This window comes from Siphateles boraxobius, unplaced genomic scaffold, assembly GCF_051911475.1.
Source record: "Siphateles boraxobius isolate OS27281-9 unplaced genomic scaffold, OSU_SipBor_1 26, whole genome shotgun sequence".
Taxonomy (NCBI): Eukaryota; Metazoa; Chordata; class Actinopteri; order Cypriniformes; family Leuciscidae; genus Siphateles; species Siphateles boraxobius.
The window spans coordinates 26094356-26119067 of record NW_027508876.1 but is presented as its reverse complement, the minus strand read 5'-3'; the positions used below and the strand labels follow the sequence as shown (position 1 = coordinate 26119067).

Genomic DNA, 24712 nt, shown 5'->3' with positions numbered 1-24712 from the left:
TTCCATCGCAATTTATGTGCACGTCTTCTTATCAGATCAAAAAATGTATCTGCCTCAATTGGGCACATAAGCTTATGTGCAGTTTTAGAATTTATGCAGAGTTTTTTTAATGCAGTATCCCACAATGTGCATACAAATAGGTGGATGGAAACATAGATATCATCTTAAACTGTCTTTCATATCAAAGTCTGCATTTAAAATTCAGCAATCTCAATTCAAACTTATTTCTCCTCAAATTCTCTCAAGACCAAATGATCTAAACTATACTGTCCATGTTCATTTTACAGCTCTTACTGTATGCCAGTTGTCTAATTTGTGTCTGTTTTATTTTGTTTGTTTTATTTAAGTAGGAGCAGTATTGATATTTAACTAAAACATGACTGCAAACTCCTCTCTCTGCTCCAGACAACTTTGTGGTGACTGATCACGATGCCTGCGTTCGAACCTGCAGCAGTAACATGCATGAAGTGGAGGAGAACGGAATAAGGAAGTGCAAACAATGTGACGGCTTGTGCCCAAAAGGTCCGCAACATCATTAATAAATAATAGTGATTTTCTTGTCATTTCTGAAAAACAGTATTTACATGAAATGCGAAATGAGTTGCCCCTGTGTGTTTTGGTGTAGTCTGTAATGGTCTTGGAACGGGGGCGCTTGTTAACACCATCGCAGTCAACGCAACCAACATTGATTCATTTATCAACTGCACCAAAATAAATGGGCACATTACAATAATGAAGATGACTTTTCAAGGGTGAGATTTTATGGACTACAGACAAAATCAACCAAAATGTGAATGTATTGCATTAATGAATCTAATGCCTTTTTTAACAAATGTTTTTAAAGGGATGTTTTTACAAATACTCCTAGCATGGACCCTGTGAAACTCGACTATTTCAAAACAGTCAAAGAAATATCAGGTAGACTACACAACTATATACACACACACACATATATATATATATATGTTTGCATATTATATATAATGTATACATAATTATACAAATAAACATTTTTAAATTGTATATACTATATATAATATGTATTATGTATATATAGAATTTATATAATTGTGTATACTTATTATTGTATATGTGTGTGTGTGTGTGTGTGTGTGTGTACACATGTCTGTCTATATACACATATACATACACAGACATATGTATATATATATATATATATACACTACACACACACACAATTTGAGTATGTCTTTGAGGAAAAGTAGATAAAACCTTATTTATCAATTTAGCAAACTAAATTTATTTAATTTTTCTCAGGGTTTCTGTTAATCAAAGACTGGCCTAAACACCTCAAATCCCTCAGTCCCTTTGAGAACCTGGAGATCATCAGAGGAAGAACAAAACAGTGAGTTCAATCATGTCAACTTACAAATAACTAATGTTCTCTGCATATCAAACCTGTTTATATCATAACAATGACACACTTCACCTTTAACCAGTGCTCCTTTCTTTACACCTCCCACAAATGCAGCAACACCGTCAGTTTTGCCGCCATAAACATTACACACCTGGAACATCTCGGCCTGCGTTCGTTGAAGGAGATCAGTGATGGCGACGTGGTGGTCAAATACAACCGCCAACTCTGTTACGTTGATGGCAGCTACTGGCCAAAGCTGTTCAGATCTGAGAAACAACGCATACGAACTGAAAACAACGCAGCAATGCACACCTGTGGTGCGGGACTGTATTCACATATTTTGTATTTCAATTTTCCACAACTCATTTGTTGGCAAGCAGTTTTGGGTTCAGTCATGTCAGGTCACAGAATCTCTTGTTTGCTCTTCAGAGCAGCAGAACAATACCTGTGACAGTATGTGTGGAGAGGAAGGCTGTTGGGGTCCGGGGCCGTCCATGTGTGTCTCCTGTAAGCATGTGAGCCGTAGGGAGCGCTGTGTCGGTCACTGCAACCTGCTGGATGGGTAAGTGTCCAACATTTAGCCCATTTAACATCTCCCTAACGTTTTTTGCACAAATGCTGCTCATTTAAGAATTAAATATTGACTATTGATAAGTTGTTTTCTTATGATTAAAAAAAGTAGAAAGTCTATTCATTGTCAAATTAAATTGAATATGCATAATATCATATGTATGGGTTTGCATGTTCCTTCGTGGGTTAATAGTCAAGTCAAGTCAAGTCATCCTCATTTATATAGCGCTTTTAACAATGTAGATTGTTTCAAAGCAGCTTTACAGAGATAAACATATAATTTAAGGTAACAGAGATTGGTTTGGTTTTATAGTGGTTCTTGAATAATGTTATTTCCAGCTAAAGTTAGTTTTGATTGATTCACTTCCGTCTAAATGATCATTTGTTATTAAATTAGGGGCCTCTAAGACGACACAGTTCTCTCTAAACAGACTTTAAACGTGAACCTGTGATAGACGCTGATGGCGTTCACATGCGCATTAAGAATTGATTCTATAGTTATGTGCGTTTGAATATATGTGCGCAGGTTTGTAATTCCTTACAAACCATGCCTAAACAAACTACTTGTCTTGTCTATAAATTTTGATGCAGAATTTTATTTTATCTTATCACTTTGGGTAGGTACGCGAACCGAAAAATTCCACATTGCTTTATCTGTAGAGTGGTATAGGGATCCTCCATAGGGAGAGGCTAGTTGGCACTTCAGCACTGCATTGTCATCAGGTCCAGGCGAAAGTCCTTCGTCAGATCTGGAAACGGCCTGGATCCAGCAGGCTGCGGCAAAACCTCGGGATAAACAAAGACACTAAAATTAGCGTAGATGCAATTCTTCTTATGATGTAACGAGTACATCAGGATTTAAGGGAAGTGTTCCCAGTTCCGGCTGACCTAATCTAAGCAGCCTAATATTGAATTATAGAAGTCTATAGAGTGTTATGTGAATGCTAGGTCAAAGAGATGTGTTTTTAGTCTAGCTTTGAACTGACAGACTGTGTCTGCTTCCCGGACAATGTTAGGAAGATTGTTCCAAAGTTTTGGTGCTAAATAGGAAAAGGATCTACCGCCAGCAGTCGATTTAGATATTCTAGGTATTATCAACTGGCCAGAACTTTGAGATCGCAATAGACATGAAGGACTATAATGCGTTAAGAGCTCGCTCAAGTACTGGGAAGCTAAACCATTTAGTGCTTTGTAAGTAATCAGAAATATTTTAAAATGTATACGATGTTTAATAGGGAGCCAATGCAGTGTTGACAGAACCGGGCTAATATGGTCGTACTTCCTGGTTCTGGTAAGAACTCTAGCGGCTGTGTTTTGAACTAGCTGTAGTGTGTTTATTAAGCATGAGTAGAGCATTACAATAATCTAACCTTGATGTCATGAACGCATGAACTAGTTGTTCCGCATTTGTCAGTGAGAGCATATGACGTAATTTAGATATATTTTTAAGATGGAAAAATGCGGTTTTATAGACACTAGACACGTGACTTTCAAATGAAAGATTGGTATCAAAGAGCACACCCAGGTTCCTAACTGACGACGAAGACTTAACAGAGCAGCCATCAAGTGTTAGACGGTATTCTAGGTTATTACGTGTGGAAGTTTTTTGTCCAATAATTAGAATCTCTGTTTTTTCAGAATTTAGTAGTAGGAAATTACTAGTCATCCAATTTTTGATATCAACTATGCATTCCGATAATTTTGTCAATTGGTGAGTTTCGTTAGGTTTGGAAGAAATATAGAGCTGAGTATCATCAGCATAACACTGAAAGCTAATTCCATGTTTCCTAATGATATCTCCTAAAGGTAGCATGTACAGAGTGAACAGCAGCGGTCCTAGTACTGAGCCTTGTGGTACGCCATACTGAACTTGTGATCGATAAGACATCTCTTCATTTACTGCTACAAACTGATAGCGGTCAGATAAATATGATTTAAACCATGCTAATTCAATTCCACTAATGCCAACATAGTTTTCTAGTCTATTTAAGAGAATGTTGTGGTCAATGGTGTCAAATGCAGCACTAAGATCAAGTAACACTAATAGAGAGTTACAGCCACGATCGGATGATAAGAGCAAATAGAGAGAATAGTGCATTAGTGCTCGCCAACTTTTTCAGCAGCACTTATATGTTTTGCTTTCTATTTTTTCATAGGGATTTGAGAAAAGTCTTTGTTAAAGCATTATAAGAACATGAACCAAGACAATTATTATGTACAATTATGTACTTTTCTGCGGTTCATAGGTCCATTTTCTGCAAGCTCTAACTCTCTGATTGGTGGAATTTTCTGTGCAGCATCATGGCTAATATAGTTTTTCACCACAAGTTCAGCTGTTAATCATTATTTAAAAATAAGTTGAAATAATGGCTTCAACAAAAGCACATAGCATTGATTTACAATCTCGTAGCTCACAGTATGATGTTTTATTAACAAAGTTCGGGAGAAGCACGTTCAGATACTTAACCAAATTAACACTGGAGGAGCACACAGCGCAATAAGACGTATATATACAGCAGATTTACCTCTGTTCCACAACAGTTTTCCAGCATCCCTCCAACACATATCCTCACTTCTAACTATTCCTGCCCCAACCTGGGATAGGGGGGAAAAACTCTGGTTTTGTTTTTTTACTTACTGCCAATGTTTCTACAGAGACCCCCGAGAGTTCATCTCAGAGAACGTGTGTTTGGAATGTGACCCTGAATGCAAGATTTTGAACGGGACATCAAGCTGCTCTGGGCCGGTATGTCGTATGTTTCTTTCAATGCCCATATAGACCTTATGCGCCAGAGAAAGGAGGGCGCAGCCATCTTTAGAATATTGTCTTTGAACTTCCGTTTTTGTGGTCGCTCTGTATATTTCTATGGCATTGCTGTCCAGGAGTAATTAGCTTTTAAAGTGGATTTACCTTAATTTAAAGTTAATGAACGTTATCATGAGGATTGTAATGTTTAAAGCAGATGTCTTAACAAATGTCAGTAGACCAGGAAGATTTTAAAACGAGCCGTTCATTCATAAATACGCAGGATCGCTGTGAAAATACAGACCGGAAGACAAAAGACAACGAGCGCAGTTTGTATTAATAATACAAACTGTATTATTAATGATGCTTGCTCACAATAGCTAGGGATCTAAACTAGGGATCTGAGCAAACCCCTAACCCTAACTTGATGGTGTGGGTGTCATCAGTGACACCTAAAATCACACGGCTTGTTGAGGGGAGGTGTGCTGTTACTGTTCTGATAAATCAAACTAAAAATTTCAGCCTGGCAAAAAAATCTATCATCGAGACTAGGACAATCATCACTCACATTTTTCTCAGAAAATAACCAAATCTGTGTGTAAACTAATAATGGTAAGAAGTCAGACCAATGAAATGGTTGCAAATGCAATGTGAATGTTGTTTTCTGTTTCTCTCTTTCTAGGGAGCCGATCAGTGCACTGAATGTGCTCAATTCAAAGATGGGTCGCACTGCTCAAGGTGTGCAAGGCCTTAATAACCAACTTGTGTGGACATACCCAGACAAAACTAGACCGTGTCAGCCATGCCATCCTAACTGGGAGGTACAAGTTAGCAGCTAACCCCTTGAGCAGCAGGGATCACCGGTGATTCCGACTTTTATATTGTCTACATTGATCACGTGTTTACAATATCATTTTGTCAAGTAATAAGGTTAACCAATACATTGTTTGAAAGATACGACACTGTATATTCATCTCGTTATAAGCATTATACAATCCTTATAACAAAAAGAATAATGATGACATCGATCTTTTTAAACAAGTTGTTGTGTGCACATCCCACCTTCTGGCAGGTGCAGGACAAAAAGGACAACTGAATTGAAAAGATTATAATGTCCGCAACACTGCTACTTACTCCCATATTTTAATAAAAAAGGCAACGTTTCGACCCTATTGGGTCTTCTTCAGGCAATAGACCCCGACATCGATCTTTTTACCATGGGAAGAGTCCAGTATATGATGTCCATTGTAAAAATTTGTCCAAAAATAAGCAAACTGTTAAAAATATCCATAGAACTTCTATTGTTTACATCCTGAAATTTGCTAATCACGAGGGCATTGTCCTGTTTATTCGACGAACTCTCAACATCTAACGCATTATTCAATGGAACATAATATATCCGTGTATTTAGTAGAGTGTCTGGAAATAAATGAGATCGGCCCAGAAGATGTCCGATGAAAACTGGCCATGTCATTTTAGAAAGAATTGAAGGATGACGGGCGCTTTTGGTGATGTATGATCATGCATAATGCAAATATGTGTGGTAAAAAAATAAACCGATAGCAATGGAAACTGTTGTGTTGTCATCCAATGTGAAGCCTATGCCATAACGAATACGCACATGTGCTGATTTGCATAATCTCGCGTTTATAACAGTCTTCCTTTGTGTGTGCAACCGTTTGGGAAATTTACGCACACGTGATAGTCATGACGCACAGAGGTCACCTGCTCGTGCTAGCACTCGCTTGCTCTGTGTACATTAAAGCCCAATTTATACTTCTGCGTCGAACTCACGCCGTAGCTACGTCGTAGGCTGTGTGTAGTGTGCGTACCCTTCGGCGTACCCTGACGTGCACCTCTCCAAAAATGTAACAACGTGTCAATTCTACACGGACGCAAGCGCTGTGATTGGTCTGCTCAAACCGCTCCCTCGGGTTTCACATGCTCCCTCTAAGTGCGTCAAAGCGGACAACGACGCAGAAGTATAAATTAAAACCAATGCGTAGTCTACGGCGTAGAGGCTCCGGCGTAGGTCCGACGCATAAGAATAAATCAGGCTTTAATACCCAATTTATACTTCTGCTCTGAACTTACGCCGTAGCTACGCCGTAGGCTGTGCGTAGCGCGCGTTACCTTCGGCGTACCCTGACGTGCACCTCTCCAAAAATGTAACCGCGTAAATTCTACGCGGACACAAGCGCTGTGATTGGTCTGCTCAAACCGCTCCCTCGGGTTTCACATGCTCCCTCTGCGTGCGTCAAAGCGGACAACGACGCAGAAGGATAAATTAAAACCAATGCGTAGTCTACGGCGTAGAGGCTCCGGCGTATGTCCGACGCAGAAGTATAAATCAGCCTTAAGCCTGTTTTATGCTTCTGTGTCGAATCGACGGCGTACCCCCGCAGACCCCTCTGCGTCGCCGCGAACCCCTCCGCCATAGCTCGACGTGCACCTCCAAAAAATGTTAACTACGCGTCGAGGCGACGCAGACCACAAGGGCTGTGATTGGTCAGATGCACCACGATGCAACTCAACCTGCAGAACCATAAAACGGCCACGTAGGAGTGACGGCGTAGCTACGCCGTGGTGTTGACGCAGAAGCATAATGAGGCCTCTAAGGCTGATTTATACTTCTGCGTCGGACCTACGGCGGAGCCTTACGCTATAGACTACGCATTGGTTTTCATTTATACTTCTGCGTCTTGTCCGCGTTGACGCGCAATTACACATGCAGAGGGAGCATGTGAAACGCGAGGGATACGGCAGGGTAGACTTCTCCTTCTCCTTCTCCTGGTAATCCATGATTTGGCACTGAATACTCGCCATAGAGGGAGGGGTTCTAGCAGACCAATCAGAGCGCTTGCGTCTGCGTTGAATTGACGCGTTGTTACATTTTTGGAGAGGTGCACGTCAGGGTATGCCGAAGGGTACGCGCGCTACGCACCTCAACGCGGACAACTACGCAGAAGTATAAATGAAAACCAACGCGTAGTGTATAGCGTAGAGGCTCCGGCGTAGGTCCGACGCAGAAGTATATATCAGCCTGCAATGAGTTCACGTCGGGAACAGAAGTTATTTTCTCCTGGTGCTGCATTGGAAGAATTTCTGCGAAGCATTGATGAAGAAAACGTGGAATATTCAGAAGAGAGTGCTGTAACGTTATCCAGCGTTGACTTTGAAGAAGAGGATATGTTTTTGGAAGGTCTCGATCAGTTTCAGATTGGTAAGTGTCTAACATTTTAGTGAGTTTGTATAATATTGGTTTTTCATTTTGATTTTCTGCACTATTGCGGCTTATAAGTACATTGAAATGCAGTGAAAATCCGTTGTTATTCAAGCGCTGAATCAGAAGAAACCTTGTACAACATGAACATATTACTCTATGTAATGTTAGCTATAGGCTATTGTTTTGTGTGTAAGTTAGAACGCAAGACGAAGCTTACAAAACCAAACTTTTCAGAGAAGAAAATGCAATTATATGTGTGTAAGGTAATCAGTTGTGTTAGGCGTGTTTCTAATCACTTTTGTGTAATTCAACAGTGACGAAACTTCAGATGATGCGATGGTACCAGAGGCTTCTGGACAACATGAAAGCGTCCATGTGTGGCTGTAACATCTTCAGCTGCCTCCAGAAGTTCAAGAGTAAAGAACGGAAGAAAGAGACAGGAGCTGACGCGACATCCCACCAAAAGCAAGGTTTTTGATTCCCCTTCTCATACTTTTTGTGGGTGTCACAGTCCTGTGCACATCACCAACGACAGCAGGGCAGGTAGACGCAAATGTAAGGTGTGTCACAACTGTGATGTAGCTTTCTGCTACCTATTTAAAAGGAACTGCTTTATGGATTATCATGCACAGAACAACCTCCTAGGGCCTGTTTCACAAAGCTATTTCAGACCGGTCTATAGTGTTAGACCAGTCTAAAATTTGCTCATAGACTAGTCTAATGCAAGTTAGACTGTTTCACAAAAATAAAGACTGACTTAATTAAGACCAAAAAAATTAGACACCTTACCCCCAGGCTAAGTTAAATCTAAGACTCTATGTTACCAAGGCAACCAGCAGTAACAAACAGTTACATACCAAACAGCCAAAAGAAAAGGGAAAATGGCTCATAATTTGTGGTTTGCTGACGACGTTATGTAGAGAGCTATGAGAAGGGAAAGTTTTTTTTAGGATATTTCCTCTTAAATATTTCTTTTTTGGCATCTTGTACCATGTTTTTGTATATTTTCTGTACGTCTTTAACGCTCTGCTCAACGGTCGGATTAACGCTGTTGTGGAGCAGGACGACCGGCCTCGCGCCGCTCTCTCACGTCCCTCCTGCTCGCCACAGCTGTTAACTGTCGTAGCAATCTTTTTCCAAATTAAACATTTCTTTTTACTACGTTCTCCGCTAAATTTCCTAAGTAAATTGTCCTTGTAACTGTTATACTCCTCCATCAAACACATTTTCCGCTGGGCTTCATATTTAGTCCAAAGAATGATAGCACTTTTGCAATAGGGGCTGTGAGAGTATATGTACCGGGTGGACGAGTGGGCTTCACAAACCGTCCTTACCTGTGGTAAAACTCTCCTCTATGTGTGCTGGACACTTCTAGTGTGAACTAGAATGTACATTTCCAGAAGAAAATGTGAAGTGGTGCTTGCAGTGGCAAAACTCGGCACTCGGTTGCTAGGGTGTTGTGGGTGGTTGCTCGGGCGTTGCTAGGGTGTTATGGGTGGTTGCTAGGGTGTTCTTGGTGGTTGCTAGGCGGTTGCTAGGGTATTCTGGGTGGTTAGGGCATTACTAGGTGGTTGCTAGGGTGTTCTGGGTGGTTGCTATGGTGTTGCTAGGCAGTTGCTCGGGTATTCAGGGTGGTTGCTATGGTGTTGCTAGGCGGTTGCTAGGGTGATGCTAGGTGGTTGCTAGGGTGTTCTTGGTGGTTGCTAGGCGGTTGCTAGGGTATTCTGGGTGGTTGTTAGGGCGTTGCTGGGGGTTTATTGGTGGTTGCTATGGTGTTGCTAGGGTATTCTGAGTGGTTGCTAAGGTATTCTGGGTGGTTGCTAGGGTGTTGCTAGGGTGTTATGGGTGGTTGCTATGGTGTTGCTAGGCGGTTGCTAGGGTGTTCTGGTTGGTTGTTAGGCGGTTGCTAGGGTATTCAGGGTGGTTGCTATGGTGTTGCTATGCGGTTGCTAGGATATTCTGGGTGGTTGCTAAGGTGTTTTGGGTGGTTGCTAGGGTGTTCTGGGTGGTTGCAAGGGGGTTGCTAGGGTGTTTGGGTTGGTTGCTAGGGTGTTGCTAGGGTGTTCTGGGTGGTCGCTAGGGTGTTGCTAGGCGGTTGCTAGGGTGTTCTGGGTGGTTGCTATGGTGTTGCTATGCGGTTGCTAGGGTATTCTGGGTGGTTGCTAAGGTGTTTTGGGTGGTTGCTAGGCGGTTGCTAGGGTGTTCTGGGTGGTTGCTAGGGTGTTCTGAGTGGTTGCTAGGGTGTTGCTAGGTGGTTGCTAGGGTATTCTGGGTGGTTGCTAGGCGGTTGCTAGGGTGTTCTGGGTGGTTGCTAGGCGGTTGCTAGGGTGTTCTGGGTGGTTGCTAGGGTGTTGCTAGGGTATTCTGGGTGGTTGCTATGGTGTTGCTAGGCGGTTGCTAGGGTGTTTTGGGTGGTTGCTAGGGTGTTTTAGGTGGTTGCTATGGTATTCTGGATGGTTGCTATGGTGTTACTAGGTGGTTGGTAGTGTTCACATTTGGTTACTATAGAGTTTTTATAATGTTAATGGCATGATTTAGCACTTAGCTAATCAATATTAGCATGTAGCTATTCACAGCTAGCATGTTTAGCATGTTGAAAGTCCTGTGTGCTAGCATGAGTCAAAAGACCCAAACCCCATCTCTATACGATGTTCTGATGCAGAGATGTAGGTCTTGCAAAATGGTTGCTAGGGTACTCTGTTTGGTTGCTAGGGAGTGGCTTGGCAGCTGCCAATGATGAAACTCCAAAGGCTGCTTGTCAGTATGAATTATATAAACCAACCCCCATCTCTATACGATGTTCTGATATAGAGATGTAGGTCTTGCAAAATGGTTGCTAGAGTACTCTGTTTGGTTGCTAGGGAGTGGCTTGGCAGCTGCCAATGATGAAACTCCAAAGGCTGCTTGTCAGTATGAATGATATAAACCAACTCCCATGCCTCTGTGACATTCAGAATGGACGGTATTCCTCTTTGGAATTTGGTTGCTAAGGTGCTTGACAATGGTTGCTAGGGCGTGGCTAGGAAGTGTTGAGGTGATTCATGATTGGCTGTTTGCTGCCCCGAGTCAAACGAGACCACCCTCATGTTTCTATGACAATTCAGTCCAGAGATATCCCTTCGATCTCTTTCAATGGAAGTTTATGGGAGTTGTTGCTAAGGTGCTCTAAATGGTTGCTAGGGCGTGGCTTGATAGCTTCACAATGATCCTGAGAGACTGATTGGTTGTCTGAGTAAAATGAGCCCGCCGCTTTGTCTCTACGACACTGTGATCCAGAGTTATGTTCAATATAAAAGCGGTTTCTATGGTGTAGGACGGCCCATTTCATGGGCCGTCCTACACCATAGTAAGTCAATGGGGAAACTTTGGGCAGCTCCTGCCCCCCAGGGGTGCAACTTTTACCCCATTGTGTGGTATGTTCTTACAGAGCCTGTCAGCCTCTTCAAATGTGGTAAATTACACGTTTCTGCGACATCCTCGTTCCGAGCTACGACTCGTCAAAGTTTGACGCAATGTTAAGTCTATGGGATTTTTCGGCCGGTTTTTCGCCCCTGGGGCAAACATCGTACCCCCGTTCGCTTATAAAAGTCATAGCACACCATTCCCGAACAGGCCGAACGTTTTGACACCTCATTCATGGGTCTGTGACAAAAACTGAGGGAGGAGTAGCGCGTCAAAAAGTGGCCAGAAGAATAAGAATAATAAGTATGCACAATAACACTAGTGTTGCTTTGCCATAGGCAAGCACCACTAATAATAAGTATGCACAATAACACTAGTGTTGCTTTGCCATAGGCAAGCACCACTAATAAGAATAATAAGTATGCACAATAACACTAGTGTTGCTTTGCCATAGGCAAGCACCACTAATAAGTATGCACAATAACACTAGTGTTGCTTTGCCATAGGCAAGCACCACTAATGACAACCTGTGACTTTTTAGTGCAGTGCAGAATGGCTATTTTGCAATAGGGAGAAATGTTTATCACTGTTGATTGCACTGAACTAAGAAACAGTTGTTTGTAACTATATACAGATGTATAAATAAAAAAATGTTTTATTTGCTAAATAATGTGTCATTCTTAACCATTAAATGGTAGTGATGGTAGTGAACAAAGACTTTGTTATATATACTTTTTATAAGCAAGTTGCCAAGTGTCACTTTATGGTCCTTTTGGAGCCTTTTCCAAAAAATGCACATAACTGCATTTTTATAAACATTTAGGATGTAAAAAATACACCAGAGAAAGTATATAAGTTGTGCTTTGTCATATTGTAATAAGAAAATATATTGAAATGATCAAAAAAACTTGTTATAGCTTATGTTAAAAGTTGGTTACCAAGTGTCCCTTTGGAGTCTCCAAATGGCCTTTTTGGGTAGGTGCCTAGACATGCGTTGAAATAAATGCTTGTAAAAAAAAATATTTTTGCTTGTATGAACTTCAAATTTGAAACCTACATTGTTAAGAACTATGGCTTTAGATTGCTTGTGCTTCCAGGCCTGTATATCTTTGCCTTAAGCAATTTTCTTTTTCATAAACATTTATTAAAAAAAATAATTGTCCATTGTTTTTGAGCTTATTTATCTCTCTATTAGTAATTGCTAGAACAATTCTGAGTATTTCATAGTAAACTGTCAAGTGTCAGCTTTTAAATGATACCTTGGTTTTGTGTGTAGTCAGAAGGACTAGTTAGCAACAACCATTTTATTATGGGTATATCATTTTCCACTTGATTGCCAAAAAGTTGGGCGAGTGGTAAGGGGTTAAAATAAAAACAGATCATCGTACATTTACAAGCAAATACTTACATAATGAAAACCCAAGAAGATGAGGTAAAGATGATTTTCTACTTCCTTCATGAGTTGTAAAGTAGAAAAATGAAAGAAAATAAACTGCTATTCATTTTAACACTATTTCATTCGGTCTCAAAAAACACCTCCCTCACCATCACATGAAGTTCCTTCCAAGCGTACATGACCCCATCAATCTTTTCCGCATTTCCATCACTGTAGAAGAGCTCATGGCGATTCAGCAGAGTAAACGACTCCTCCACCGGTCCAATGAGTGTGTCTATCCGTATCTCTGCCTGCTGTACCTCCTGCAGGGCTGCCATAGTTTCCCTCACATCATCCAGGTCAGAGATTGGCCGCTGCAGCTGCCTGCTCACCCCATCCACAAAAGAGCTAATCTCTGCCATGCTCACAGAGGCCTTCTGGTTTAGAGCTGCCCCGAACGCACGTTTCCAGATGCGACACTCTTCAATGAGGGACTGTTTGAGGGAGTCAGTTTCGTAGAGGATGGGGCCCGCAATGCATGTGGAAGGTAGCTCTTGAATCTGGGTCTCAAATTTCTGATCAAATATATGTAGTGGAAGTTAGTATCACTCTCAGTTAAAATGCATCTGTCTTCAAACTTTATAAGACTTATTTAACAATTACGTACAGAGTACTGAGACAGTTGGGCACTGAATTCTGCCAAAAATGGGTTGGTCGCCAAAAATGCTTTTACTTGTTCTGCTGGGTCCTGGTTTGGAGGAAATCTTGAAATTTCACATATTTTGATATCCTGATGCTCTTGTTCTGTACACACACAATTCAGTAATTTACGGTAGTGACAAAACTGAAATAACTCTCCTAAAATGCAAGTAGTGAAAAAAATTCTATGCAGTGTGTAGGGAACCAAACTGAACATTTAGTTGTTAATGGCATATAATAAAGTGCATCAGAGATTTTTCTATCTTCTGTATGTGTGCGGTGCAAGAAATCAAATTTATCACATTTATTTATAATTTTTTTTATAAAATACTGTAATATTTTATTAAAATACCATATAATGAAAATACTATAATGTAACCTCAATGAAAATGTAATGAGAAAAACTCATTAAACTCATTAAACATTCATATGCATTAACAGTGATGAGAATTTAGTCATCCTCATGGTCCTGGAGTTCAAAACAGGCTTCAATATTTTTAATTCAAAAATCACTTTTTTGGGGGGGTTAAAATATGACACGGACATACTCTAGACAGGTTTTGTAGTTCAAACATGTGGCATGTTTTATACGTTTCAGGACTGTAAAACTTGGAAATAACACGGAGAAATTAGCAAAGTGAACCTTCAGGAAAATGAGGAGGTACAACAAACCTCATCAAACCTTTTTTTCTAAGTACCTGGTTCCACAGGGCTGAAAATTGAGACAACCCTTGCAGGATGTCCCCAGTATCTACTTTGAGGGAGGACACCACAGGGACAAGCTGGGCCAGAGCCTTGTTCACATCCTTATGTTCTATCACCTGTCTGTCCAGAGACCTCAGCGTGAGTGGTTTAGTCACCAGAGTCTCGTCTCCGTTCTCCCGCAATGCTAGCTGCTCTGCCTGTGGAGTCAATAGACCTCTAGTCAACTAACCTCTGATAAAGTTTATAAAGCATCTGTGACATGCTATTGATTACCACATGGTAATTTTGGGAGAAAAATCAAGCAAAAATCAAGTGAACAGTGATGCACTTTCCATGGACAATGGAAGTCAATGAGGCAATGTGCAGTATTGATAAGTTTAACTTGTTTTGAATCTGGATCATTCCTTTAATTCTGTTACCTCCCATTGTTCCTGTTGAACGTTGGAAAATTTCCAGAGTGGAATATCCTTTGCCATTGAAAGCACCATGTTCACTGCTTTATTGAGAATGCTCTGCAAAACAAGGACAAGTGAGTGTTTGAGAATTATAAATCCAAACTAAAGTCTTAGCATTTAAATTCATATGTATATGTGCATTTTATGAAAGTTTATAAAAACACACTAACTAAGAGTATCAATCCAACAACACCTTATAATTCTATGATTTTGTTTTATGTATATATATAATGAACACACTATAGGTTCAAAGGTTTGGGGTCAGTAAGATTTTTGTTTTTGAAATTAGTATCATGCTCATCAAAGCTGCATTTATTTTTAACAAAAATACAGTGAAAAGAGTAATATTGTGAAATATTATTCAAATAAAAAACATTTAAAAATCTATTCTAATATATTTTAAAATGCCATTTATTCCTTTGATGCAAAGCTGAATTTTCTGCATCATTATTCATTACTCTTCAGTTTCACATTATCCTTCATAAATCATTTTAATATGCTGATTTGTGCTCAAGAAACATTTCTTATTATTACAAATGTTGAAAACAGTTGTGCTGCTTCATATTTCTGTGGATACTCTGATGAATAGAAAATTAAAAATAACTGTATTTATCTTAAAAAGAAATGTAAAACAATCAATTTAATGTTTAATCAATTTAATGCATCTGAAGATGCTGCTAAATTCTGAAGAAAAGCATTAAATTCCTTCAATAAAAAATAAATAAAAATCTTACTGACCCCAAATTTTTGTGCAGAAGTGTAACCATACATTTTGACGATATGTTCCTTGCCGTTTTCACATCAGTACCTGTATGTGCTCTAAACTTGGTCTGACGACGATTTTGGGAATGGCCAACTCAACTGAAGCCCTTAAAATAGGAAACTGAGGGGTAGCTTCTCTTTGAGATGAAGAAAGTTGTGTGGATCTCACACCAAGCAGCCGACGTCTCAGAGCATCCAGAGAGCGTTTGGTAGCTTTCAAATGAAGAACACAAAAAAATTAATATGTGACTCTTTTTGAGATGAAACTGTGATGCATGATTCCATAATGCACGTATACCTTTGACCAGAGCGTCTGTGTTCCTCTGACACATATGTCCTATCATGATGTAGAAAGTACATGGCAGACAGTGTAGACAACGTGTCCTCTGCTTAGCATCAGGATGCAGACATTGGCAGTTCTGAACATACACATAAAGATTTTCTCAGAAAATTACTTGCAGTATGTGTCGTATTTGAGTTTATAACAGTAAAATTACACATTTTAATGGCCAATTCACACTGCACCGATAGATTGCAGACCAACGCCGACAGTTACCAGATTACAGCATGTCATGTCTGTCGGTGCAATGTGATTTAGCCTTAATAAGCAACAAATTTTCTAATCACGTGCTAAAAAGTATTTTAAAATTATACACAAAATTAAAGTCCCAAAATTAGTTGATAATTGATATGTTTATAGCACCTCCAAGTTGACTCTTTCTGAAGGTTTCAGCACTCTATTCAGTTCCCCAACCATCTCCAAAATTGAATCCTTCACCTGCTGGCTTGCACTTGAATGAAAACAAAGGAATCCTCAAATTATTTGAAATCACATGTAATTATGAACGTCAGTCAGGATATCCAATTTACTTAGACATGCATGAAAGCAAGGCTTTGAGGTATAGAAGTATGTTCTGTTCAAGGTCTTTTAGAGTTGTATGGCTATTTATTTGGTCGCTTAGTCGAGGAAACATTGCAAAATCACCTTTTGAACAGAATATGCGTGAAATGAAGACATAATCCCAGACCTTAAGTCTGAGGAACCTTTTGAACTGTTTGCATTTATAGCCCTCGCAGCTGTGTTTCCTCATCAAATTAAATACGAGCGTTTCACCAATAGATTTTAAAAGTGTCACTCACATCTTCAGCATTTCTCTCGCTGTACTGATGGTGGTCTCTGCATTGGTAAGGAATGTGTCGGGTGTAACTGGCTCGTCATTGGGCAGTGTTATCAGATGAGTGGAACACATGGATTTTAAGACACTATCAATTCGACATTCCAGAATATCCATAGCAACTTTCACTACTTGTTCCAGCTCTTGCAGTGCCTTGTACACACAGCCTATGACTGAAACATTGAGAAAAGACTTAATACACAAACATTGACAGCCAATCAGAATCCATCCTGCAGCAACGAGCTTGAGCATTAAAGTGACAGACAAGCACGCCCTTACAATAAACAGAACGATATCTTCCGCTGATGTGGACACTAATATAGTTATCTTTATAGTTATCGTTTTTGGTGTGAACAGGCCTTTAACCTCATAATATTACTAAAAAGTGACTTAAACTTTAAGACAGTGTACACTGCATTTAGTGCATGACTTTTCATCCGGCACATACACACTGCAGGTTAATACGCTCTGGGTCAATGTGTACTTAACCTCAATCTATATATGCACAGTTTGATTATTATGGGGAGTGATATTGATATTTTGTTATCTAACGTAATAAAATTCAAATATTTTTCAAATTGTTCAACTTTTTGGGGCCACTGTAAACAGTTTGCATACTAAAATTAGCATGGATGATGAAAGGTTTTAGGGCAACAACTCTAAAACTAAATTTGAACTGATCTAATGTAATTGATTCATGTAATAATTGTTTTACAATAGTCAATATTGAGGGAAGTCCATGAGAGAATAGTCAGTCCAGGGTAGAGGGCAGTCTTCACAGATCTGATAAAGGGCTGCATCGGGGACTTTAGCACGCCGGGTATCCTCCTGACTGCTGTGTTAAATTCTCTCAGCATACCCTGTAATCTGAAACAGTGAAATTCCACTTCATGTTAATAAAAGTATTAACTTTACATTTAAATTCAGAACAATAATTTATGCTTGTTTGTTGATTTTTCTTTACAGTAGCTTTATCCCAAAACCATATGTGATGCCTCTCTGTCTAATGCAAATATACATTTGAACCGTCATAGAATCTCTTACAAACTTGATTTGGAACTCTTCATAAAGTACGCAGCAACTACACATGCCACATAAATAGTGCTCCTTTGTGTAATATGTTTTGCGTTAATAAGGTGATTAATTTTAGTGTAAGTTAGATGTCTTTAATGCACTCACTTCTCACGGTACTCCTTCAGCTGAGGTTGTTTGGTAGCCATGTTGCGGATAACATCGGGTACATCTGCCCCCCTTTGATACATGCTATTTGCCTCTTGCAATACCTCCAGGACCAGAGGGTCAAGATTCACATAGAACTCCTAGCCACAAATAATGTTTACGGTAATTAAAGAGTTAATTGAAAAGTGTACAGTTTGGGTTTTATACATAATAACAGGTTAAAAATTTGAATTTTTAATTAATTGCATTGCTTTCAAAAACAAACAAAAAACATTTAATTAAGCTGAATACATTCACAGTACTGATACATTTTTGCCAAAGAATAATGTCTTTTGAAATTCTGGCTTGAGGTGATAAACTTGCAATGAAAAGTAGATGCAAACCTTAGTTTTTGGGTGTATGGTCAGCAATGAAGCGTTGAGACCATATAGTACAAGATCTACACCTTCAATCCAAGCTCTGTGATGTATCATTTCATACTCCAGGAGTACGGCAGCAAGTCTGTTGTATGCTCGAATAATCTTCCTCCTGTCTGCTGTCTAAAGGTCAAGACAAAATTCAAAAGGTCAATAATTTTACAAAATAAATAAAATCGCTTTTTTTAAAGATCTTTTTTCAGGAACAAACTCAAAATTTATCAAACTCAAACTACATCAAAATGATTACCTGCATAATGTGCAATTTGTCTTTTAGGATTTGCATTGGCAAATACATTTTTCTAAACAGATGTTGTGACCATGCAATTTTCCTAGCCAGCTGCAACAGAAAATGTAAAACACTATTAACGTTTTAGTCCCAGTAACACTGCTTTCTTGTGTTGTATATTCTGCATATATGTAAAATAAGTTGTGGGCATGTTTTTATTGTTTATTAAATTATTTAAATAAATGAGAGCTGAATAGTTTGCTAATCACTCAACAGGGAACTTACAGGGGTCAGCTGGAAATAATTAGGATTGTCCTTCTCTCTTTGGTAGCATTTGCGTACAAACTCAAGGTCATATTCGTACCGTTGCAGAACTACCATATACTTCTGGTTAAGGTCCATTTGTCTGCCCACACCGTTCTCAAATTTGGACAACAGGTCAAGGACCTGCTCAGTCTGTTGGTACAGTAAATAAATTTCCTTTCAATGTAGGAGGAATATATTTACAAAATATATTGGTCCTGTGCTGTAATGAATGGTTCAGTCATTCAAATGTTCAATAAATAATATAACTAAAATGGCCTTACAGTGAGTGGTCGTTGAAGCCAAGTGTCAATCAGTGCATCTATAGACTGATACAGGCCCTGGATTTGATTTCTGAACTCAGTGTAGTCATTGTCAAACTAAAAGAAATATACTGTCATGAGAGATGGTTCATGTCTAAAAAAAAACATAAGACTAAATCAAAGAATATACAGTAATGAGAGATCTTACCTCCAATTTGCGGTGATCAAGCACATTGTAGGTCTTGGATTTGATTGTGGACACAATCGTTTGGTAGCGCATGTATATTTTTTCAACACCTTCAACTTTCATAAACTGCAGGGCTGAAAAATCTTCAAGAGTTTTGGCCATGTCTGTTATCTTCTCCAGACGTCTGCAGAATGTGTCAAACTTTCCGAAGATATAATTTTGACTGTTGGTATGATACAGCAGAGCTGATTTAAAAAAAAAACTAAATATAGTGACGGTTTGATTTCAAGGTGACTTTTAAGCTGTGGTTTACTGACCTCAATTCAATTTTTTTTTCAAGAGGGTTCTGCTGTATATTTTCTTTCATTTGGTGGAAGCATTGCTGGTACTGCTGGTTCAACTGAATACATTCTTTCATCCTCTTGAGCAGTTCCTTTCTAAATGGGAATACAGACCAATGTATTTTATCTATATTCAAACTTAGGGACACAGTTCTAAAGAATTTTAGCAGCATTTTATATCCGACCTGTCAAAGTCCCAGACTTTTGTCACCCCTTGACAGAGATAAGCCTTGCTGGTTGTCACCATTTGATTAGTGACCTTCACAAAAAGCGATGTCATGTGTTCTGAGGTGTTGTAATATTGAGACACACTCTGAATCATGTATATGCTGTTCATCAGTTTAGGAATGTGTTTCAGCATGGTAGTCTGAAACAGAGGAAAAATATATACAGTATAACTGAAATAGTCATAAGTTAAAACTGTGACCCTTAAAGTGTCCCATAAATGACACTCTTGGTTAATTGCATTTATCCTGAAGAATGTACAAAATAAAATTTTGGAGCTTACTGGAGTGCTTTTTTCCAAAAGTTCAAAGAACTTGTCCAGAGTAGATAGATATTTCACATTATTTTTAGCCTCATTGGCCACAACCGTAATATTTGCATCCTATAGATAAAAAACAGTATAATACAAACATGTAAATCAGTTATTAAATGTACAATGTACAACAATTCTAAAATTCTTATTCCAGTAATACGAAAAAATCTCCTTGAAAAATAAATATTATAAAAATGTCACGTGTATTCATTGTTTAATCATAATTTATGTTAATTAATATTAATTTAAAAACAAAAATCATTATAACCAAAGAGGACAATTTTCATTACAGTAGTACAGTAATGAGAGTGAGATTAGTTTATAGTACAGAGAGAATTTAGAAGAAAATCTGAAAATAAAGTTTAATGCAACAAATGTTAATGACTTTAAAAATAGACAGCATTTTCTTTATACAAAACACAAGCACTTACTTTTTCCTTTTGATTTTAAAATATGTCAATTCTTCAAGTAATAGCTATTTATTAAAATGTATAAAAAAGCAAAGCAGAACATAACATCCAATAAACTGACCAGTTCTTTCCATTTACTCAATGTCTTGGACTTGGTCGCATGCAATATACCAATGACCATCTTCACATAAGGGTCCTTGATTTCATCCATGAGGCTGGAAAAACATGAAAACACAGTAAATCTAATACATATACATATAGATGGATAAGCACTAAATTAAAAACCAATCTTGCGTGCTGTTACTGAAGAAAAAGACACTGCTGGATGGCATGGTACCTGCTGAAGGTGACCATCCTGCGCTTCCAGTGTGCCAGCTCTGCTGAGAGTCCAATATCATCGGATTCTTTCCTAATGCGTTCACTCTCTGTAAGCACTTGTTCTATCTGCTTGGCCCAGTGTAACAGCACTGTTTCTAGAACTTCTACCAGCTCAAAGTTTTTAGCTTAGAGCCCAAAATTAAAAAAAGAAGAAGAATACAACAATTAATGTTTGGGACTAGCTTGTAATTTTCACAAATGTGTGGAAAAGATTTTGCCATCCGTTTTACCCAATATTTGTGGGTGTATTGTGTATTTTAAAGGGAAGCATGTTATTTTATGTGCACCAAAAATGTGGCCTTGGGAGAATTGCTATGCAATTGTGTTATCATTTGGCAATTTTAATAACAAGTGTTAAACCCTCTGCCTCACATAAACATTATTACTTTGACATCAAAGAAAGTGTCGTTATGATTATAGAATAGTTATGATTTATTTCTCTTTTCCCAATATTTGACCCTTTACCTGCATTACTATAGTCTTCGGCCTTTTGTATGTGACTCAGATCAGGGGCTGATGGGATGTTATGAAGCTTAAACTTCTCCTCCATGTTCCTCGTCACTAAAGAGAGGTTACAGGTGAACTTATCCACAGATCTCAGGAGGTCTTGCACATCTGGGCCCGTTTGGCCATCTTTTATAGCTCCCCAGTCCTAAAGGAAAGGGCGGATTAATATGTCATGTGTTTGATTCTGATTGTTCCGTAGTTCCAGTCTGCAGTATTCTGTAACTTTAATTATACTGTATATAAATGCTATATACACCAAATACATTTAATTGTCACAAATTAATATTCCTTTCACAAGATTTTCTGTTAAAATAGAAAATTGGTATTTATGAATAAGGGGAAAAAGACATTTTCATTCTTGAAAGCCTTTTATTGGACACAAGTTTGTATAGGCCTCTGTCTTCAAAATGTTTCCATTTTCCAGGAAGAGAAGACCAAAAAATCCAGAAGCCAGAAAATCTGGAAAAAGTTTTCCAGTACTCCAGCATATAGATGCAATGTGATTTCATAGACCCTTTAAAACTGTCCTTGCTTTAAAAAATGATTTATTAATGTAAACAATCATTTATTCATAGGATTACTTTTTATATTAGCCTATGGTCCAACAAAGAAAGCAATCATTTAGAAATACTATACAGGCCTATTTCCCAGCATTATTCATCAAATTCATGGAATAATATATCATACCTCTTGAGACTTAAAGGCTTCGGTTCAGGGCTTGAGTAAAAAGTAAATCCAAACGTTGATGGACACTTGTCTCTGAGCAGTCAAGTTTTGTAAAATTCACCTCCTACGGAGAATGACATAAGACAATCAGACAACTGATAGACAATAACCAACAGGTCAAGTTATACTCGAAAAAAACAACAAACAAACTCCCACACTGACCTGCGATATGTTTGTAGTTGTTATGGCCTTGTCCGTGATTCTCATGAAAAACAAACACTGCCCGGTAAGACCCTGCAATCAGTGAGTGAAGAGTAGCCCAGTTCATTGTTTTTCTACTTAGCAACATGCTTACATAGTTACTTAGTCACTCGCCATTTAGGACATGCTGTCCATCCAAAGCTACTTAAACTGCATTAATTGCAGGGACAGTCCCACTAGAACAACTTGTCTTTCTGACTGTCTTTCTTAACTTGTCTTTCTGACTTGTTGTGCCAGTACATATACTGTATACTGTATATCATGTACAACAAAAATATAAATAAATCTTACTGATCCCAAACATTTTAATGGATTATATATATATATATATATACTGTATATATTTATCTCTTATGAAGTCTTTTATGGTCACCAAGGTTCGTGGTCTTATGGTCACCAAAAATGTTATTTATTTCTGTGATGGCAAAGTTGAATTTTTTTTAGCATCATTACTTCAGTCTTCAGTGTTACATGATCCTTAATAAATTAATATATGCTGATTTGGAGGTCAAGAAATATTTATATTATTCTATTATTAATATCTGGTCTTATTGTTCTATTATGATCAATGTTGTGCTCCTTAAAATTTTGTGGAAATTGTGATGATTTTTTTCAGGATTCTTTGCTGAAAAAAGTACAAAAGATTTATTTGAAATAGGTTTTTTTTGGTAACAATGAAAAAGTCTTTACATTATACTTTAAGATCAATTTAATGTGTCTTTGCTGAATAAAAGTATGAATTTCTTTAAAAATATCTTATAGACCCCAGGCTTTTTTACGATAGTATATCTAGTGTTAGGGCTTTGTTAAAAGAGTAACAGTAATGGCAATGCTTAGCTTAGCCCTTGATATACAAATGCTAATAATTAATAACTATACATTGCAGTTCAAGTGATTTGAAGGAACAGTGATTATTTGCCCTACAATGTGCAAGTGTTGTACCTCAGTAGTGCCTGTGTTGATTAACAGTTTCTTCTGTCCAGTGGCTACATTTGAGGAATCAATCAAAGAAGGGGGCTATAGAGAAATACAGGCAGGTATTGGCTTGTTAGTATCATGGTGGGCAGACACTTAAAGGATATTTCAAAGTCACTATCAAGTTATGTTTTACCGATACTTTGACTTGGTAGGAGAACATCAGACTCTTTGAACCATTTGCTGAGAAGAATTTCTCAATCATGTTGAACTGTAGAATACATACACACATTTATACGTGGCAATCACAATATTCTGTAATTTTGAGCAGTGGTGCTCAAACCTGTCCTGGAGGACCCCCAACACTGCACGTTTTCTTTGTCTCCCAAATCAAACACACCTGATTCAACTCATCGGCTCTTATTTCATGGGTTAATGAGCTGATGAGTTGAATCAGGTTTGTTTGATTAGGGAGACAAAGAAAACGTGCAGTGTTGGGGGTCCTTCAGGACAGGTTTGAGAACGTCTCGGTTACATATGGTAACCCTCGTTCCCTGAGGGAGGGAACGGAGACGTAGGTCATGACTGACCAATAGAAATCTCGCTAGAGAGGCCGATCTACTTCGAGTGAAACTAAAACAAGCCAATACACATTGGCGTGCAATCATTTGCAACAGCTGTGCAGCCTCGCAGCGCGGGTATTTAACAAGCCTGAAAAAGCTGGCCGCCCCGGCGGGCGGCAGCAGATGTGGCGACGGGACCTACGTCTCCATTCCCTCCCTCAGGGAACGAGGGTTACCATTATGTAACCGAGACGTTCCCTATCGGTCAGTCACTACAACGTAGGTCATGACTGACCAATAGGAATCCCTACCAAAGCGCCACAACCGCTGCACCCCATCCAGCGCCCCGTGCAAGCCTCTACACCTTCTTGACTGGAAGGACGATAGGAGGAGGCTTACACAGAGTGAATCTGACACTGTTGTTCCGTGATAACCCATACAGTGAGATATTGGATAACACTGGGAAAGCGTGCCCTTTCTGTTTATGAAGGAACGCTGCGGAAGCCACTTCTTCAAAGAGTTATGTGGAAATACATATGGACTAGCCCGAAGGCTGTACTGCATATGAAATAATGGGTGACTTAGCCCAAGGGAAAGACACAGGCTTCCGATATGAGCAGCCGTGGAGAATATACACATATGGGATCCCCGTAGGGTCACACATATGGAACCCATCCCAGATCTGGTTCTCAAGGATTCAGCGGATAAGGGCCTGGCGCCGGACACTCCGCCAAGTCCGGGCCGAGGGGTTTGGAGGACTCGACAGGTTTTACTCTGGAGCAATAAGGGTGCACAGTAGGGTGCAGCAAGCCGACAGAGCCAGACCTCTCAGTGCTTCTACCCGTCTAGGGCGAAAACACGGGAGGAGACCGACTCTACACGTAGGCTATAGTATCTAGCGAACGTGTTAGGTGTCGCCTAGCCCGCAGCTCTACAGATATCTGTTAGCGAGGAGCCACGTGCCAGCACCCAGGAGGATGCAACGGCTCTCGCGGAGTGTGCATGCAACCTGAGCGGGCAGGGCACGCCTCGTGCTTGGTAAGGCAAGGCGATGGCATCCACT

At 39.2% G+C, this 24712-nt stretch overlaps 2 protein-coding genes and 1 long non-coding RNA gene across 5 annotated transcripts in view; 1 reads left to right on the top strand and 2 right to left on the bottom strand.

Annotated features, from left to right (window-relative positions):
- Positions 1-6266, top strand: part of LOC143752152 (epidermal growth factor receptor) — a 44154-nt gene extending 37888 nt beyond the window's left edge. For 2 of the 3 annotated variants that reach the window (XM_077245192.1, XM_077245191.1), the window contains 8 exons: positions 406-522; positions 626-752; positions 845-918; positions 1279-1366; positions 1493-1695; positions 1808-1940; positions 4604-4694; positions 5377-6266. In XM_077245192.1, the coding sequence (XP_077101307.1) occupies positions 406-522; positions 626-752; positions 845-918; positions 1279-1366; positions 1493-1695; positions 1808-1940; positions 4604-4694; positions 5377-5448 (905 nt within the window). In that variant the 3' untranslated portion in view covers positions 5449-6266. The remainder of the gene's footprint in view (positions 1-405; positions 523-625; positions 753-844; positions 919-1278; positions 1367-1492; positions 1696-1807; positions 1941-4603; positions 4695-5376) is intronic. The other variant, XR_013207342.1, reaches the window with a different exon arrangement.
- Positions 6267-12837: 6571 nt separating this feature from the next.
- Positions 12838-21379, bottom strand: LOC143752264 (dynein axonemal heavy chain 5-like). Its single transcript, XM_077245407.1, has 21 exons — positions 21203-21379; positions 20697-20862; positions 20481-20574; positions 19920-20018; positions 19597-19778; positions 19388-19507; positions 19092-19293; positions 18905-19000; positions 18603-18773; positions 18339-18428; positions 18056-18211; positions 17673-17812; positions 17209-17360; positions 16459-16666; positions 16022-16109; positions 15617-15737; positions 15365-15531; positions 14521-14613; positions 14095-14298; positions 13365-13445; positions 12838-13272 (listed from the first exon to the last, which is right to left on the bottom strand). The coding sequence occupies exons 1-21, from the start codon at positions 21285-21287 to the stop codon at positions 12838-12840; spliced, it is 3150 nt and encodes a 1049-aa protein (XP_077101522.1). The 5' UTR covers positions 21288-21379.
- Positions 21380-22131: 752 nt separating this feature from the next.
- On the bottom strand, positions 22132-23360 carry LOC143752154 (uncharacterized). Its single transcript, XR_013207344.1, has 3 exons — positions 23283-23360; positions 23114-23188; positions 22132-22204 (listed from the first exon to the last, which is right to left on the bottom strand). It is a non-coding gene; the product is annotated as an uncharacterized LOC143752154 (long non-coding RNA).
- Positions 23361-24712: the final 1352 nt, after the last annotated feature.

Coding starts and splice junctions, on each gene's coding strand:
- LOC143752264 (XM_077245407.1), bottom strand. CDS start 21,287: ATGGAGGAGAAGTTTAAGCTTCATAACATCCCATCAGCCCCTGATCTG. Junction 20,575..20,696: donor AGGATGGTCACCTTCAGCAG/GTACCATGCCAT, acceptor ATGTTTTTCCAG/CCTCATGGATGAAATCAAGG. Junction 14,299..14,520: donor TTCAACAGGAACAATGGGAG/GTAACAGAATTA, acceptor TTGACTCCACAG/GCAGAGCAGCTAGCATTGCG.